This window comes from Chaetodon auriga, chromosome 9 (assembly GCF_051107435.1).
Source record: "Chaetodon auriga isolate fChaAug3 chromosome 9, fChaAug3.hap1, whole genome shotgun sequence".
Taxonomy (NCBI): Eukaryota; Metazoa; Chordata; class Actinopteri; order Chaetodontiformes; family Chaetodontidae; genus Chaetodon; species Chaetodon auriga.
In genome coordinates, this window is record NC_135082.1 from 13,671,751 (window position 1) to 13,691,665 (window position 19,915).

The following is a 19,915-nucleotide window of genomic DNA, read 5'->3' on the forward strand; positions in this document are numbered from 1 at the left end:
AAACCAAAAACTTTTTGTTGTGCGCGTTATTGATGACAATATACAGTATAAAGACCAGAAGAAATAATCAGAGTCTTCTCTGAAGTAAACTTAAGTCAATCCCAAGAAGTCCCCCATTCAAAATACGCAAAGTATTAAAAGTGAAAGTGGAATGAGCCCTGCCAATGTTCCTGTAATATGAGACAGTATCGGATTATTGTTACTGATGCAACGTGTTTTATCTACGTGCCTAATTATAATTTTGTAATAATTTATGTGTGCAAAATCTGCAAAGTAACTTTAGCTGTCAGAAATGTTTCCAAAATGTAGATGTAGCATAAAATTGAAGTACTCCCTCAGTAAAGTACCAGTACCTCAACGCCGTACTTAAGTACAGTACTTATACATGCACTTACAGTAGTTACATTTCACCCCGGACAAGGAAGCACAACTATGGAAATGTGATTTGCTGAAACTCTGAAAGACAAGGAGGTATGAGGGGATCTTAAAATATATACACTTATATTCTGTCCTGGGTTTTAAATATTTTTGTTAACTGGCTCCATTACTGTCATTTCTGTCGACAACATATCTTAGCGATGCATTTATAGACTGAACTAGCCCCATTTTATGTATCTCATGATGATAATACATTACAAGCACAAACCAGGACTGACTGAATTAATGGCTCATAATACCTCTTGTAATATAGTATAGTATAAAGCCTGAAGGAATATATCGTCTGATAAAAATCAGATTTTATATACTACAACACTTGTAGGAAAGAAAAAATAAGAAAAAAAAAACAACTGAAGACTGAACAGAATGCTTTATCTATTTATTGATTGATCGTGCCTTTCATGTCTACAAAGCATACAGTATAAAATACATTGTTCAAGATATAAATCAAAACCCTCTCAAGTCCCTGTAAAATAAAAATCAGATGAAATAAAAATCAGATAAATACAGAATATTATCAGTATCGTAATCCCATACAAATTGCTGAAAAAGTATTATTGAAAGTAACTGCATTATTATTTTTTGCTGCATGAGTGCTCTTTAAATAATCTTAGCGTATGTGTATTAAAATGCTCCACTCGATGAAAAGAAGTATAAAGAAATTCTGGAAAAAAGGTTCACGTCCTAACATGAGCTGAGTTTGGAAACTGCAATTCTGTTAAACAGAATAGACATACAATATAATTTAAATTAAAATGAAATAACAATAAAATGGAGCAGAAACAAATCAAAAGAATGAAGTAAAGGTGAACGCTACATTGAGGAACTTCCTTCGGGTGGCTTTTGCTTAAAATATTGAAGTTTTGGGTTCATGGCGCACCGGGTACCATGATAGAATGAATGTGCAATGACGCCTTCATAATTCAGAAAACTCTCTGGAATAAAACTATTAAATTTCTACATTTGCCATTATGTGAAGAGAGGGAAGAAGGCCCCAATAGACATAAGAAATGAATAAAACAGGAAGAGAAGTAATCACCTCACTCATGATTGTGTACATTCATAATGCACATCTGGTCCCCATATTGCACAACTGTAAACACTTCAGTAAACCTTGTCAATACTTTTCTGCTAAGCCTGTTGTATGTGTTTTTGGCTCAACTTGAGATAAGACAAAAGGCACAGCGTGTTGCTTTGGATGCGAGAATGTTGTTTTCATAGATTGTTCCGCGAGGCCTCAATGGCACTGGTACTTCCTCAGCAGTGTATCGGTCAGACTTCACATTTCTCTTTTTTAAAAAAGGTCATTGTACCTCTTTCATCTGCCACATTCTGTCAGTCACACCCTCATCTGGGCATGCATGCATATACAGCCCCCTACTTTACCCCAACCTCTGTACACACACACACGCACACGCACACACACACACACACACACACACAAACACACACACACACACACACACCTACTGAATGTTCAATTGCACTGTAAATCTATGAGCCTCCTTTCTCCTCTGCTGTGCTCTGCAAGCTGTAATTATTCCACAGTCACAGACTTGGCCAAGTTTCTGGGGAAGTCAACCTGCAAAAAGATAAAACAGTTTGTTAGAGCAAATTACCTGTGATCAGGACTGTGGCTACATATTTTTAACTCTTGTTACAGCAAGTATAAATAGTACAGTGGTGGAGACGTGCCATGTGTATTTAGCGTTAAGTGTTGCATCACATAAAGTGCATTCACTGTATGTTAAGTGGGAAACATGTGCTTCCCTGTCACGCTAAGACAAACAAACACACATTAACAAGGTAAGAAAAGGTGGATAGGAATGAGAGAGACAGAATCAACACAATGTACACACTGATGCCTGAGTCACTGCCCAGTTTCTGTCCTTAAATAAGACATTTCAGTGTTGGAAAGACATTACACATGACACAAGACATAGTGCCTGTCCAAGCTGGTGAGAGAGACCTAGATACACATATGGCTTTAACAAGTGCAGTTTGGGAAGCTGGTCTCCACAGACACTGTACAGTTCATTAATAATTAACTGCAAGGGAAAAAACAGAAGCCTCACAGAGTCTTGTGCTGCATGTAAATGAAATTCCACTGAAATTTTGAAATTGTACTTTGATATTCATTATTAAATTAAAACACACTGAGATATACATCTAATGTTATACTGCCAATTGCAGCAGCATGGCATTAAAACTAAAGTGCAACAATATCAAAGTCACATGCAAATAGATGCATTTGAATAGCAAATAGCTAAAAGGTGTTTTAGTACATATGTTCATTTACATTGAAATATTCCGAACTAGTTATTGGTATAGACAAGATTAATATTGTCAGAATTTGGAAATGATTTCTGACATAATTAACTGACTTTTACAAAATCACATAATTTAAAAAAAACCTGTGTTTTGATAAAATGCAACCAATGACATTTGCAGTATGTATGGACACGACACATATGAGTTACAACATCTCAATATGAGGATTTTGTCCTGAGGAGATTACATACGAAGACAGTGACCAGATGTTTCATTGTTTTTTCATTGTTTTGCATGCTCTGTCTTGTTTCTGAGGCTCAAACCAGTAATCAAATTAGCAGACAAAAAGTCTCACGTCTGAGTCAAAAATCGTGTTGACTACTTACGTCATATCCTCGTAGGACGGCCAAGTGGAAGGACAGGAGCTGCAGGGGGATGACACTGAGGATGCCCTGCAGACAGTCCACAGTATGTGGCAGCTCGATGGTCTGGTAGGCATTCTTAGTCATCTCAGGGTCATCCTGGCAACAGAGGACAATGGGCCGACCCTGACGGAGAGACAGTCACAAGCAAGATTGCTCAGTCAGTCAGTTCATCGTCTTTCATTTGTTGTACTGTGTGAAAGTGCTTGTCCAGGACCTACCGATCTGGCAGTGACTTGTTGTAGAGCATTCTGGCACTTGGTGTAGCAGGAGTCTCTCATGATGATCATGATTACTGGCATGTCTTTGTCTATAAGTGCCAGGGGACCGTGCTTCAGCTCCCCAGCCAGGATGCCCTCTGAGTGCATGTAAGTGATCTCCTTGATTTTCTGCATTAAAATGATAAAAATAAAACGAGCTCAGGGAAATTGTCCCAAAAAACAACATAACACATACAGCAGAACAGACATACGACCGTGTTATTTCATCTAATGCTTCTACTTTGTTTTCATATTTTATAATATTCTAGGAGAAGTGACTACTGTTACATTCTCAACTCACCAGCGCCCCCTCTAGGCAGGTGGCGTAGTTGAATCCTCGGCCCATGACCAGAAGAGACCTTTGCTGATAAAGTTCATTGGCGATGTCCTTGATCTTCTCATCCAAGGACAACACCTCCTTTATCAGCTCTAGGAGAGTAGAAGAAGTAACAGTAAGCATATGAGAGCACACAAAAGATATCGTGTTTTGTTAGCATGGCTTGTTAGCATGATTTGTTAGGAAACACCTGTTGTACAGCAGTTCACCTTCTATTTATACATTGTAGATTTTTAATGTTTGTGGACCTGATATAAATTATGATACAAAGCATAGCAAATTACATATGTGTTAAAATATGTCTGGAGGGGATCTATAAAGATGCTGCATGTCCATGTTGAGACTTCTGGTGTTTGTTAGACTGACCTGGAAGCATCCTGAGGCCATTGATGATCTCTTGCCTTCTCAGCTGCAGGGAGAGCCTGTCCTCACTCATCATCAGGGCAAACATGATGAGGGCCACAAACTGACTGGTGTAGGCCTGGATCGCACACACGAGAAACACTCATATAACCCTAAGCTGTGCTGAACAGTGCATCTAGCAAATAGCACAGCTCTGTATTATCATGCACCCTTTAAGGAGGTGAATTTTAGAATGAAACTGAATGCAATGCATGAATGCACCTTCATGCCTATTTTGGAATTTTGGATACTGGGGTCTACAATATGAACTATACCTTGGTGCTAGCCACTCCTATCTCAGGCCCAGCATTGACATGGACTCCGCAGTCTGTTTCTCTACAGATGGAGCTGCCCACAGTGTTGGTTATACCAACTGTCAGAGCCCCATGGTTCTTGCAGTAGCGTAATGCCATCAGGGTGTCTGCTGTCTCTCCTGAGGGAGCAGAGGGAATGAAAAGATATGCTTACAATGCAGACTTTCAGCACAATAAGGCCACTGTTGGAGAGATGATGATACTGTCAGCAGGTTTCGCATGAAGAAAGTGTCTCTTTAAAGCCAGATTCATGGTCACAATTGTCAGAAATGACTGTTTTTGAGGAATTCAAATCCAACAAAGCTAAGCCAGTGACCTCGGAAGACAGAGAAGGACACTGAGGACATGTTTTTGGGGCGTGTTTGCACCTGACTGGCTGATGAAGAAGCAAACATCGTCCCTGAAAACCGGTGTGCTGCGGTCCAGGAAGTCGCTTGCCAGCTCCACCATGACAGGCAGCTCCGTCAGCTCCTCGAGGATCTGTCTGGTCTGAACATTAGGGAAACAAAAGCAGCTGTTTCACCATCATCACCATCACAATCACTCTTTGCACAATCAGTAATTTCATGTTTCGAACTTTCATTTTGCTGAACACAACTGTCTTTCTCACAAGATGTCTCATCATGTCTGTCCTAGTTTTTGATAGCTCTACTCACAGCCACTGCAGCATGGAAGCTTGTGCCACAGCCAATCATGATTAGCCGTTTGCAGCGCATTATTTCTTTCAGGTGATCCTTCAGGCCACCGAGAACCACTGAGAGAACAGAAAACAAGGGCATTAGTTGAACAAATATGCTTTCCCCATCACTGAAGGTCATGGGAAAACATGACAGTTATCATTAATAGCTACTGCACACATGACAAATTTACCTAAGGAGTTACATTGCACATATTGTGCAGATAAATGTTTTCGTCTCTGACTGCTCTTTATCTTTCAGAGCTCCACATTCAAATAGACGTTGATGACAGTGACATATAAACACACTGCAGATCCTGTGTCGTGGATGAGTTCCTGTGAGGAGAGATCCAAGGAGTTCACATGCACTGTGTATCCTGAAACCTTGTCAGGCAGGGCAGATTGTAAAATCACTTGTCACCTGTGTTGGAGTCAAAGCAAATCCGGCCTCTCATGGTGTTGACGACTGACTCTGGCTGCTCAAAGATCTCCTTTTGCATGAAGGAATCAAAGTTGCCTGCAAGGGGAGGAGCATATATGTAGGTCAGTTTTCAGAGGTAACACAGAAGACAGAGGTGTGCAGAGGGTATATCTGTGCTGGAGGAGGCCGACAGTAGTAATATTCACTTTCAGCCAGCAGAGGGCGAGCAAGTATAAGTCTGCAAACTAGACTTGATCAGCAGAACTGCACAATACAGCATGTTCTCAGTATCAATCAGTGTCAGGGGGATTGATAGAAGCTGTGTTAATGTTCTTTAAAATCTCTGATCTCTTATGTGTTTCAACAATTTCTACTTATCTAGAATGGGAAAAAAAATAAAAGCACTGTATTGTCCTCATATCCACCACAGAACAAAATTGTCTTTTGGACCATTTTCCAACCTTTCATGATCTGTTGCAGCTCCATCTGCAGGGTCTGGATGGCCCTCACTGGATCCTCACCAGCCCGTCGGTTCACCCTGTGGATGGAGAGGCTCCCGCCAGTCACCACTGCAATGTCGTCATCCTCCATGTACAGCACCTTGTTGGTGTGTTCAATGATGGCACTGTGGGTACACATAAGATGGATACGTGTGCTGATTTCCTGAGGACATCCACTGGTCTGATGCTTGCAAAGGACATGCAACCTTATTTTCTTTTTGGATAAATAATTTTTTGCTTATACTTGTCAGTGTCTAAAGTTGCAAATTTCTGGGAATGCTAAGGTGCATGGGAATGAACGGGAATAAAATGGAAATATATATTATTATTATTATATCATATACAGACAGAAGCAAATCTCTTATTATATCATAAACTGACATAATTGAAAACCCTTCTTAAAGAAATGGAAAAAAAAAAAGAGCTGACTCAGTCGACAAGAATGACTAAAAATAGATTCATTACAACTCCTCAATTTGCATGCTCAATTGAGGTACATACCGTATGGTGACAGCTAGTTGGCAACGACTAGCAGAATATGTTAACAAGTTATAACCTGCGCACTTTGCTTCGGGCAAGTAGCATACTAAAGTTTTGATTGAAAGCATGTAGCCCTCTTACTCAGACAGTGCAGCTGACAGTAATGTGTGCTGCACATGTGATGGGAGGATGCACTGTGCATGCAAAGGGTTGTAATTTTACTGAATTCCTATTTCAGCTGTGCTGAAAAATGACATCTTCATGTGATGAAAGAGTGTGCTGCCGAATACAGTGAATGGTCACAATTCAGTTAAATGGGCATTTAACCAAATCATGCCTGAAAACCTAGTATTGCTTTTTTAAATGTGTATTTAGATACAAGTTTAATATTGAAAGTATGCAAGATTTCCACAATTCCAAAAATTCCTGAGCTCAGCTTCCCCCAGAAGTTTTCTGGAAATGTATGGACACTTTGGAACCCTATTAGTGACATTAATGAAATGACAAACAAGAATTCAATGATTAGGCTCCATATTGCATTCACCACAAAACACACAGAGCAGTTGGTATCTGACCTGGCGTCAGAAGCGAAGTAATACTCCACAGCCCTGCCATCCCCCACAGAGTTGATGGCGTTGGAGCAGTCAGGACGGTTATGGTTGTTCCTCTCCTGGACTCCCTCCTTGAAGTGGACTACAGGGTCAAAAGTCAGAGGTCAAGGGTCAGAGGTCGCACAGTGACTTTGAGTGACTGAAACAATCAAGATGTGCTCATCACTTGAACTCTTCCTCTCAACTTCCAGATGCAGTCAGGTCTCTGCGATGTGAAATTCTGATTTTATGGTGAGATTAGAAATCATTTGAGGTGGAACACTCAGACAGCAGAGTACATTTCTGTCAGACACGTTGTCTTTCCTGATGCTATCTGAATCGAGGGGGCCAAAGTAGGGAAATTTCAATTTGTGCACATAAGCAAGACATAGATGCTGATGCTGATAATAACATAATGCTGATGGATAGATTACATTGACAGTAGATGCACAATAAAGATGCTGGAGGAGTCAGCAAGAGGGAGGTCAAGGAGGATCATCTCCTCCTAGTTCTCATAGTTTACAATAAGACTAGCGTGACAAAGAATCGTCATGGTCTTATTTGGTGATTTTGTTGCAGTATTTTATACAGTTCAAACAATAATGCACCTTAAGAGAAGACATGTGGTAACAGAGGTTTTAGCTCAAATGTTATAAAAAAGAGAATGAAAGGATTTTTTTTTCTACCATTAAAACCACACATCCTGCTGGGTTCCGTCCTGGCCTCAAACCACCTAACTCTGCTTTGGACCGATCTCACACGAACCATTAGGAACCACACTTTTTAAACAGTAAACAGTGTGTAAACAGATAGGACAGTAGAGACAAAAACCTACAGGGTGCTGTTCATAATAAATAACCATAACCGACAGATGTTTTCATTGTAGTCAGCGCAAGACTGCAAGAGAAACAAGAGAAAGAGCTGTAGGACTGAGAACCAAATGGATTTCCAAAGGACCACTATCCTCTAAAACTTCCCACAGAGATCCCTGGCAACACAAATGGCTTTCTAAGAAAGTTTTTTGTTAACAGAATTGTTGCACAATAAATAACAGAAACACAAAATATCTCGTATGACTTCTGCAGTTAGCCAAGCACATTGCTTCGACTGACTGAGGCAATTAGTAGTTAGAGAGGTATTTCACTTTATTCCAGGGAGAAAGTAAAGAAAGGAAATACTCCTTTGTTAGGATACAAGCTGTGAAGCTGTTGTATAAGGCTGCTTTCTGCAGATCTTGCCGAATCAGACACTATTTTAACCTGCAGCAGATTCAGTAATGACCCATGTAAACATAAGTCTGGTAAGAATTTCAAGAAAAGACCAAAACCAACAACGGATTTATCCTCCTAACATGCATACGTGCATGGCCAGAGCCTGATTTATCTTATTCCTCTGTGCCATGGACCTGACTAAAAACACATCAGTGAGGCAAACTGCTGCACTTGCTGACTTGGTCCTTCGTTAAATGAACACGGGCACTGAAGTTCCTTTTGATTCAATCCCACATACACAGTCCTGCTGCTGTAAATACTCACTCGCTCACCATATCAGCGGCTGAAAATAGTCCCAAACAAATATTTACTCCTGTGAGAGTTCGCTCAAAACTACAGTGCCTGTCTGTTTAAGGAAATTATTTCCTCTTCCTCTAAAATGAAAGCTTATATTTGTGACCCATTTTTAAGGTTTACAACTTCGGTAGGAATGAATGGGCCTGGGGCCGAGAGCCACAGACTGCTTGGAGAAGTCAGGGAGTGTTGAGAGACGGACTAATGTATTGTTGGTTTGGGGCTTTGCCCATATTTCATAACTTCCTATTAGAGAGGTCAGGCCGGATCTAAGAAGCCCATATTTAATTTCTTCATTTACTTTTCATATTTCCTTGCTGTGTTGTCACTAAGCTACTAAACTAAAATCCAGCTACATGCAAGCTTACATGACCAACACAGCTGTGAGTATTTTTTTTGCAGCTCAGAGACACACATACTGTCAGGTGATTATCAGCAGCAAGCTTTATTTTAGATAATTTAATATGCTGTTAAATACTCTCTCAGATGTATAGACCTCTGTGAATGTGTGTACCTACAGGATCTCTGGGTGTGACTGCGAATTTATGCAGAGATTTAGGGTGCAGTGTAAGCGGATAATGGCAGAGACAGAGAGAGGAACAGAGCTCACCACTGTTGTACTGGATGGGAATGTTTTCGGTCAACAGCTCATGCTCGCTTCGCACACCAATGAGCAATGGACTTCCTCTCCTGCCGGGACGAGAACGGAGGGCAGAAGAGACAGAGAGAGGGAGAGAAAGTGTGGGTGAGGTGGGAGAGGATTAGGCTTTGCAGACACACAACAACGTCAGATACACACACTCTTCACATGGCGCTTTTGTAAATGCATGAACATTGAGGTAATCTGATATCCTATCCGACTGCATTACTCCAAGCAAAGCGGACATTTCAAACCACTTATTCCTCCATCTATTCATTTTTTTCTACCTGCACCGCCTCCTATTAAATCTCTGTAAGATTACTTTTACATCATTTTGTAGACAGTCCTGAGTTTGAGTTGATCCATGAGTAGACAGGGACCCAGACATCCTCCCACTGATTCCAAATCTCTTCTAAACTGTCTAATCTTCGACGTTCGACGGGTAAACTGATCTTATATTTGCCTACATCCCTCTAGGATTTGCTCATAGTTCCCAGACCGAGTCATTACTTCCTCATTGGCCACTGATTCCATGTGGGCTTCTCCTATTGGCTGTGGAGGCAGAGAAGGGGCAACCACATGCAGATCAGACAGGTGAGGAAGGAGGGTGTGAGGAAACTAACCTTAAAATACATAAAACCTTACACACTCGTCTTACAACACACAACATAAAGCAAAACCTCGCCAAGGTGAGTTATTATGACACGAACTCTTGAGAAACCGCAGACCTCTCCTTATTTCTCGTCTTTCTCTGTCTGGATCTCTCTTTTCTCTTTGCTCAGTCTTTCTCTCGGGCTCGGCTATGCTGATGTAAGACTGCTGGTTGTTTTAAGGGGTGTGGGGCTTGAAGAGGGAGGCTTGCAAACAGAAACATATGGTCGCTATCCAATACAATATTTACTCTGAGGGAGGAACTGAGGGAGTAATGCAGTGAAAGACTGGACAGAAAGAGAATATAAGAACAAAAGATTGAGGGAAAGTTAAAGGAAGAGAAGCTCAGAAAAGAGTAAAGAGTCCTGCTGGGAGGTGATCCTTGACGGCGAAGGGTGGGTGGTGACTAGCATCACTAGATAATTACAAACATTCCTCCATCCCTCCCTCCTTGGAGACAATGCTGACTATTCAACATACTGACCACATAACTAAATTGAGTTTAGCCAAAGCTGTGAAACACACTGATATTAGCCACCATAATCTTTTTCTTCAGAAACTACAACAACACAATAGAAAAAGGAGCTGCCAAACTGTGGTGACTTTCAAGGAAGTGTGCCAAGAAGCAGCATTGCCAACACCGGCACAGCCAGGAAGCCTGCTGCCATAAACCACAAGTAATGGTCGTCTTATCTCGCTTCATTTCGCTGCCCTTCTGCCCTACTTTTTCCCTCTCTTACTCCCGTGCACCAGCCATTTCCCTTTCCCCTGATTCATGACGGCTCACTGAACCAGGGAAAGTATAAAGTGAAATAAAATGATGAGAAGTGATTAACCAGGAGTCTTTCTGGCAGGGGCACTTCCTAGAGACGAAACAGGAAACTCTCTAGTCTCCCCGTTAATGAGTCACAGAGAAGCCGGCGAAGGGCCAGCAGCCCAGAGGCCAGAGGCCCAGCAGGGAGAGGGGGAACCTGAATTCAACCTCTGCTCCGCTGCCTTCTTCGCCTGGGTCTTAAGACGCAAGATAGGTCTGACGCATGCAGGCGGACGGGAATTTACACACATTCACACGTGCACTTGAGAAAGAGCCCAATTGCACATTATCATAAGCAAAGCACGTTTACAACGAGTCACATGTAATGAATGTTAGCTAAGATAAGACTCGATGACTGAATGGAAGAAGTCTTCTTAAATCATATTTGCAATTGCTTCACAGTGGTAATAGCAGGGCTGACTCATCTCCAATGTGTCTGGCTCACTGCACATATAATGGACTAAAATGTGAAGTGAAATGTCAGATCTGTTTGTGTGTGTGCGTGTGCGTGTGCGTGCACCAACCTGGTGGACACAGCCTCTCCAGGGAAGTGACGGCTTTTAAACACCAGAGCGAAGGCGCCCTCCTGAGACAGAGAAGCAGAGGAAACACTGAGTTTACATTAGCTTGATGAAAGGCTGAAATACACCAATGCTGATAGGGACGAAGAGGAGAAACGATTCAGAACAGAAAAAATGAACACGTAAAGGTAAATCTAGTCCTGTGTTCCTGGAAAGTATGTAAGCTTGAAGAGAAACATTTTCACAGCACAAAAACAAACGTTTCTTCAGGCCCTGTGGGGTTTGGTAGTTGTGGTGGGAGTGTGGGTCAGTGTTGGGAAGAAGTGGGGTAGCGGAGACGAGGGGGGGTTAAGAGAAATAAGACCTCTATTGTATAACATCAGCTGTGTTTCGAAAGCACTGGCTGCTATGCTGCCTGTGGTGGTTAGAAGCAGAACTGGCTCAGAGTGTGTTTGTGTGTGGTGTTGAAAGTGGGGGGATAAGCATCGAGAGGGAGGCGAGGGGTCGTGGTTGTGAGGCTGTTAGTGGGTCTAACTATCTGGTTCCCATTACTCCAAATCCAAACGGGCTGTCTTTGCCTCCTCTGGTCCTCTGAGGAGACAGAGCCCACAACAACCAAAACCATGAAGCTCCGAAGCACGAAAATCACACAATGGAAAAGAGCGGCTTGCTCAATCTCACCCCGAAAAAATCTGTTTCCACGAGTGATGATGTCACTTGTGATGCTGCTAGGATGGTTGCTGTGGAGACTGTTTTTGTGATGGTGTACAGAGTTGTTAACGGACAGGAAACTCAAGCAGTTTCGCCCATTGCAGAATGAGCAAATGAGTGTGGGTGTGTGTGTGTGTATGACCGGTCAATGACACATTTTATGATGCTAAGCTACATGATGCTAACCTTCATGGTTACCAAGAAGATGGTCATAAAAATTTCCATCTCGCAGAGATGAAGTAAAACATACAACTGTGGTGTGTCCCACCGACAGAAGAAAGAGGAAGGAAGTGAACCCCTGACATCTTGTAATATCACCACTGGACACAGATTAGCATGCTAACACTACGTGCGCTGCTGCTGTAAAGTGGGTCGGTGTGTTTTTGTGGAATTGCAGCTGTCATCGTTGTAAGTTGTGTTGCTGTGTGTGAGCTACTCACCAGCTGCTGGATGACCCTCTCTACCAGGGTGGAGAAGGTGATGTTGTCACTCTCTCGGTTGTCATAGACGTATTTGATCAATTTTGGGATCACCTCCGTGTCTGTCTCTGACTCGAACTCATATCCTTTGGTGATCTGAGAAAGAAACAAGACATAGTTTATATCAATATAAACATGAACACAATGCGGATGTGCTGTCAGTCACCCCGCAAGACCCAGCACAGCAGGTTTTGCAGAGTGCTTCTTATCATGTGCGTCAGGTTGACGACTGTAAACTGTGCTGTTAACTGTCACCGTCATACGTTGAAAGGGTTTATTATCTGCTGTTAATAAGTTGGGCTGAGCAAATACCAAAGTGTTAGCTTAGAGGGTGAAATCTGTCACTTTTAAGACAGAAACGTGTAATCTTTGCATGTCACTGATTAACAGAAACAGAAAGTATGGTCAAACTACAACAACTGAGGCTGAGCATTTATTAGTCTTATCAGTGTTACTATCTCAATTAAATGAAAATGTCCTCGACCAGGTAAGCTCTTCAATACTTTACTTCTACAAAGTACAGGGATGATATGACCCTCAGGCTGCATGGGCCAATGACGTGATTTCACACTGATTGTTGTACGTGCAACAATCTAGTTTGAACGGACGTCACTGGTGTCAAAAGATGTGCTATTTTAACAAAAAGGCTACGACGTCCTAATTTTTTATCAATGCTCCAGATCAATGCAGAGGGATAACATAAAAGTTATGTGGTACAAGTATTAATCAGTCATACTGAATAATAAATGTTAATCTGCATACATGTTGTAACATGTAGTTTAATGTTTTCTGTCTGTCAATATATCAATAATAATTATTTGCTTAACGTCTTTGCATTGTTGCAAATGCACTCACATGAAACTGTTGTTTTGGGATGCCTTAGCTGCCAGTGATTACCTTTGCAATATTATCACATTGCATCATCTTTATGACTCATCTGAGGGGCAGACAGAACGGCTTGCCGCTGGCAGGATGAAACTGAAACCTGTCGTGGTCATATGAACCCTTTGTAAAGGGCGGTTCTGAAAATGGCACAGAACAGGAAGTCATTTGGACAAAGGAATTCCTGCTGATAAGATGACTTACCAGGTACTCTTTTAGCTCTTTGTAGTTGGTGATGATGCCGTTGTGGATGACGACAAACTCTGAGAAAAGGCAGCGAGAGTGAACAGATAAGACAAACAGGCTCAGTGAAGCTGTCATAAAACCACTCAGATGCTCTCTCCTCTTTATGCTAATTTGGATTCACAGTCTAATGGAGTTCACATTTTGTCTCAGGTCTGATCACATTTACATCACATGTTATAGATGCAAAGTATGTTTCCATCATGCAAAGAATGTCGCTTTCAAAAATGGGATTTAATGCATGTAGGCAAAGCAGTGCATTCAGCAGTCACAATGGCGCGGTCGAGCAGGATCACGAAAGTAGCCAAATACAGAACCAAAAGGTTAGAAACAAGGAAGGTGATTAGCCAGCGTAAAATGATAACCAAGTAATAATAGGCCTATAGCAAGTATAATATAATAATAAGCCATAATATAATACAAATTCTTGTACTCTCACACTGCTGCGTGTGATGGAAACACCAGCGGTTAATGCCCTTTCCTTTGAGTTACAAGGTCCTCGGGGGGTTGCTGCTGCAGTTGTCTGGCTGGCCAACAAAAGGAGTCACAGCTGTGCCAGATCTGCTTAAATGGTGTTTATTGCTCACTGGACTCCTGCATCATTATGGGGGGCAGTGTTTTCTAGCTTGATTTTTCTTGTTACGTCTTAAACAACTGTGTTCTGACATTGTTGTTTCTTTCTTTTGTTAATATTAGGGAGCACTCCACTGACATGTTCTGTGACTATTGCAGTTTGTTTAAATGGCTATGTCTTAAAATACGGCCCTGTGTGATCAGCCACTACTTCTCCCCATAGACTGTATAAAACATGGACGTAGTCTCTGCGACATCTTATAGCTGTCCTGAAAGGGAAATTGGCAATAGAGACCAAAACTTTTGTACCACGTGAACATATTTATTTCTGCTGTAAAGTTGCCGATTTTAATATGGAGTTCTATGGGGATTCACTTGTTTTTTGGAGGCAGCCTAACACTTTGTGTTGGCTTCATTCTTCAGCCATGGAGTTCACCACTTGTGCCTCTCCTTGTCTCGGTTTGGCGGGTTAGTTTGTGCTGTTTAGGTCTCTTCTGTTAGTGCTTGAGTTTGGCTCTGTTATGTTACTTGTTGTATGGGCCCACAATCAGCCTGCTTTTGTTACGTTGTTCCTCTTCTTTTGAAACCATTGTACAGAAAAAACGTCTGTGCCTCTCTGGTCTACCAGCTCTGCCTTTGACAATGAACATACATACCTTAGCCTAAAGCCAAGGTACATTATGGACACACCTATGACCTAGTGACAAAGAGGTGGGTGTATGTTTGGTTAGAACAGAGGGTGTGTGAGGGTGTTTTAAAGGTCCAATATGTAGGATTTAATGACATCTAGCGGTGACCCCTTGCCTCATCCTCGCTAAGAACATGAAAAATGCGAACGGTGCTCTCTGGAGCCAGTGTTTGGTTTGTCTAGTGTGGGCTACAGTAGAAACACGACATTGAAAGCCAGAAACAGACATAAATTCTGACATTCCTACAGAATGTTTTGCATACATTTCTAGTTGGTGAAGCATTGGTGTCAAATTCTCTATATACTGTACTGTACATGTGAGCATACATCAAGGCACATTCACACATTTTACCATTATCTTTGTCAGAGCGATGAGGGTGGCTGTTGAGAGCGCTGGGCTCTCCGTGTGTGGCCCAGCGAGTGTGAGCGAGGCCGAAGTGTGTGCACATCTCCTCGTCCAGGTCCAGCGAGTCTTTCTCTGAACAAGCAAAACACAGCGGTGAGACTTCATAGTTAGGGTACAAATCATATACTTCAGTAATTCTTCACTAATGCATGACTCATGATGATTTGACGCATGAATTCATTTGGGGTGTTTTATGAATTCCTGTTGCTAATCATTAAGAAATGATCAAATCAATATGATGTTATGTGATCAGTTCACACTTCTAGAACAGTTAAGGAATGTTAATGCACAGTTACTTCAAACAAGAACTGATTTGTGATCAGCTTGTGAAGTCTGTTGGATTCCAGTTACATAAAAGCATAAAAACTCGGCATCATTCCATCATTCATTTACTGGCATGAAAAGACTGCATGCAAAGACAGAAATATGCAACACAAGATGTTTATCGAAGGAGGGCTTTGTGTGTTTGAATTTCTTTACAAATGAGGCAAAGAGCACAGGATCAGCTAAATGGACAATTGGACAATAATCAAATCTGAAATCCTGAGCAACAAACAGAAACTTAATTTACAAATATGCATAAACCCACCATATAGCTCCTCATCCAGAGCTTTGACCTTCCCCTTCTTCTTGATCAGGCAGATGGTGTTGCTGTTGATGTCAGTTAACGTCTTGTTGGGGCCGTCCACAGCGATACCTGCAGGCAGGCAGGAGGGAATGACATAGATCCTTTTACAGCGAGGTAAGAAAGGCACCAAGTCTTTTATATAATTCAACTTCAACATCATGAAAAGGCAGATGATGTGATCCAGGATTTCATATGTTAGCATCTGAGGTGTTATTTATAGTGGGCGTGTGTCTGCATGGATGTGTGTGTAGGAGCAATTAAAGGACCTCTTGGTTGTGTTACTCCATCTTGCTCAAATAGGATGAACAAACACCTACTGTGCGTGTGTGTGTGAACATCATTAAATGTCCACGTAGCAGGACATTGCTCTGAGTGAGAAGTCACTGGAGCTTTTTTTTCATTCATACATTGTATTATGACAAGGAAGGTGTCTCTTACAGTAGATGGTTCCACTTTGATTTTGTGATTAAAGGCGTGCCCACATGACACCCACCGCAGTCTGCTCAGCAGCTCTTAGGTTAGGTGTAAGCTGCTACACCAGTCTTTCTTCATTTCATTCGAGATAATTATGATCATGTGCATTCAAAGGTGTGCTCGTGCCCTTTAAAGCACCAGTCCAATGAGAGACCACAGTATTTAAGCGCTGTCAGTTAAACATGACTCATGTATGTTTGTGCTTCAGGGCTATTTACAGTGATCCAGATCATTAAATTTATCACATTCAACCTCCAACTCAACACCTTCGTGGCTCCCACCCCCCTCCCTCCCTTGTCGCAGTTGCGAGGCACTAAAATGTGGCTGCGTGCACGCGCCCCCAGTGTCTGTACGGCGACACCTACCCTCCCCAACTCCCCCCACCCTTCCCACATGTGCAAGTCCTTGAGATTTTGTTGTAGTGTCTTACTATGTTGCTTATGTGCCAAGGTGTTTTTTTCCTAATCCCACACTGTGCCCCCCCCCCCCCCCCCCCCCCCCCCCCCCCCCTACAGAGGCTTAGTTTGGGAGTTGCTTTTTTTATCCTCTTCTTCCCTCTTGTTTTTCCTCTTTCACATCTAAGTAAACGGGGCGCTCTCCATGTGTGCCATCCACAGTTCTCCCGCTCCTGTCCTCCCCTGTTATGTGTCACTGTCTTTTTTGTGTTTCTTGGACGGGATGTAACTGAAATGGAATTTCTCCTTCGGGAGACTAATAAAGGTATTCTGATTCTGATTATGTTATTGCTCTGAATGCTGTCAAATGTTTCATACATCTCATTTTTTTAAGGACATGACACACAGGTGCTGCCAAGGAGTACTATAAGCTTTTGTGCATGGTGTGTGTGTGTGTGTGTGTGTGTGTGTGTGTGTGTGTGTGGGGCAACGCTGTGAGGCTGAGTGTCTTACCTGCTGAATCGTACCCTCTGTACTCCAGCCTCTGCAGCCCCTTCACCAGCGTCTCAAATATCTCCTTTCTGGTGCGAGGCACTCGGTAATTCAGGTAGGCAAAGATCCCTTTTAAAGAGGGAGAAAGAGAAAGAAAACTTGAATCCTCTGAGATGCTCCAACCTGGCAGCTCAGAGCACAGTGGACATCTTTTGAGCTACACATGATCAAATTGTGTTTAAAGATAAATATACAGTTTAGATAATGAACACTGGAACAAACAATGGCTGACTGTTAGATTACATTAATATCCATGTTCTGCTTGACTGGTTGAGGAAGAACAGGGCTGATCCATGAGGGGACTCATGCATCAGCCCTTATTTCTCATCATCTATAATCTTCACCTAACGTGATTAACGGTGAAAGGAGAAGAACACACAACAGGTTAGATGAGACACCAGACATGTCATCTCATTACATTCAATTAGTCAAGCTGGTGCATCCTCATGCTAGGTTAAAATGACGGTGTATACCTGCCCGTATGTGTGTGTGTGTGTGTGTGTGTGTGTGTGTGTGTGTGTGTGTGTGTGCAGGAATGTTCCGGGCAGCTCCGCTCCCGCAGGCACACAGCTGTCCATTGACGGACGCACATTGCGCGCAGTGTTGGGGCAGCCAGGGAGGCAGGCTGCTGTGCGCTCCCCCACAGCTTTGGCCCCTTCCTTGCAGAGAGGCCGACGTACTGTTAGAGGTTTACTGTCGGATGGAAACGTCCCTCTTCCAGACTAGGACATGTGAGGCTGTCAAAAGGCGCGATATGTACTAATGGTTCAATATGTGGTCGTTTCGGCGGATGGATGTGAGTCACGTCAAGATGAGAAATTAAATCTTTTATTGTATTTTATTTTTTGTTTTGTTTTGACAGGAACTGGTAGGACTTGACTGTCCTGTAGTCTCCACCAGTGAGTGAAAACACTGACACGTAGCAGTTTAAAGCGCTTCGGATATCCACACTGATCAGACAACGGAGACAATTATCCAGCTGTTGCGGATCAGAATTAATGTTCGTCACCACTAAAACTACAAGAGCAAAGTGACTCCGTGAGTTCAGTTGTGTGAGACGATGACTGCCAATTCCACGCTGTATCGCTTTGGTTACACGCATGACATCGCTATCATAGCACAGGAGTCCGTGCGTAAGACGCGCAGTTTCTTCCAGCAAAGTTTAAAAGATTTGAACTCGACAAAAAGAAAACTTACCACACATGGTTCAAGCTTTGCAATCGTTGATGGGCACCTTTCTGTCAGAAAAATGAGTCACAGTTTCCCGGTTGGAGTGATGCTTCTGCCTCCGCCGCGTTAAATCCAGAGCGACTGCACACTCCCCACAAGTCATTTAAATGGTGTTTCCTGAAGGGGCGGCGTCCCCACCTCCTCGCCTCGTCCTGATTTCACTGTCCTGCTGCCTCACAGGTATTTGCCACTTCATCTGTCATAGACGAATAGGGGCCTATTAAGTCAATTCTTTGTCAACCCGCCGGTTCACGTCGGCAGTATTAAAGAGTTTGCAGAGTTTCAATGGGACACGAAATACATGGTTCACCTCATCTGTCAGCCAAGTCTGACATGTGTACAGTGTAACGAAAGAGTTATATTCACTCGCCAGTCATTACTTTCTTTGAAAATTTATTTGATCAAGGTTTGGACCTGACTTCTTTGCTTCAACTTGAACTGTTTTCACCAAAACTTTGGGCTGTGAATGAAGAACCAGGCTGTAAATGGGGCTGGGTCTGTATCATTTTGCAGGGATCTTGATGGTGATGAAGAGGATGGATGCATTGTGCTTACTATAAAATAGGTGTAACTGTGCTGTATTATTACTGATTTCACTAAACCCTCTGTTTGCATAAGATTTGGTCCATCCTGCTCCATAATTTTCCTAAAGGTCTGAAAGAGGTACCTCTGTGAAAATCCGGTGCTGTGTTTACATTTATTTCCCCTGAAATCCCCTGTAATGAACCTAATTGACTAAATAAATATATTTCTTAATCAATGTTATTAGACTAGATTAGATTCAACTCTATTGTCATCATCAGAGTGCAACACAGAGACAACGAAATGCAGTGATTTCTAAAGAAACTATATATATTCTGTTGCTCATATGTATTTAATGGTAGGCCTAGTGCGAGTACTTAGCAGGGATCAAAAATAAATACTGCTGCAAATGCTGACTGCATTTCGTTGTCTCTGTGTTGCACTCTGATGATAACAATAAAGTTGAATCTAATCTAATCATCTAATCTAATAAGGAACTAAGTGCTACCAAATGAAGTGAGCCACTGAATAACTGGATCATGACAGTTGTTTGACTTCCCACAACACAAAAGTAGAAAGTATTAAGGAAGTACTGATGTGTTTTGTCTTGGCTCATGATTCGGGAATGATCAGGGGTTTTCAGATTCCCGACCTAATCACACCAGTGCATGGTACCCTTTTCTGTTGTGTAACTTACCATCATTCACTGATTGTGCGTTAAAAAAGCTTCCTGTATCAAGCCCCAGAGTAGCAAGATCATTGTGGTTGTCTTTTCAATCTGCTGAAGCCACTGTGGGCAGGAATCTGGCTCACTCAGGTTCACCAGAGCA

General features: G+C 42.3%; 1 protein-coding gene across 1 annotated transcript; it reads right to left on the reverse strand.

Moving 5' to 3' along the window:
- Positions 1–801: 801 nt before the first annotated feature.
- Positions 802–18,622, reverse strand: gfpt2 (glutamine-fructose-6-phosphate transaminase 2). Its single transcript, XM_076738330.1, has 19 exons — positions 18,531–18,622; positions 17,295–17,402; positions 15,874–15,981; positions 15,231–15,356; positions 13,579–13,637; positions 12,454–12,588; positions 11,306–11,367; positions 9,287–9,366; positions 7,097–7,214; positions 6,003–6,166; positions 5,542–5,637; positions 5,101–5,198; positions 4,813–4,933; positions 4,406–4,563; positions 4,095–4,209; positions 3,693–3,820; positions 3,353–3,520; positions 3,096–3,257; positions 802–2,020 (listed from the first exon to the last, which is right to left on the reverse strand). Exons 1-19 carry the CDS (start codon positions 18,535–18,537, stop codon positions 1,976–1,978), a joined length of 2,058 nt encoding a protein of 685 aa, XP_076594445.1. The 5' UTR covers positions 18,538–18,622; the 3' UTR covers positions 802–1,975.
- Between the last annotated feature and the right edge of the window lie 1,293 nt (positions 18,623–19,915).

What these genes read in the sequence shown, in the direction of transcription:
- gfpt2 (XM_076738330.1), bottom strand. An exon ending in TCGCTCTGACAAAGATAATG is followed by an intron (nt 13,638 to 15,230) that starts GTAAAATGTGTG and finishes GCCTTTTCTCAG; the next exon opens with AGTTTGTCGTCATCCACAAC. An exon ending in GCTTCCATGCTGCAGTGGCT is followed by an intron (nt 4,934 to 5,100) that starts GTGAGTAGAGCT and finishes CCTAATGTTCAG; the next exon opens with ACCAGACAGATCCTCGAGGA.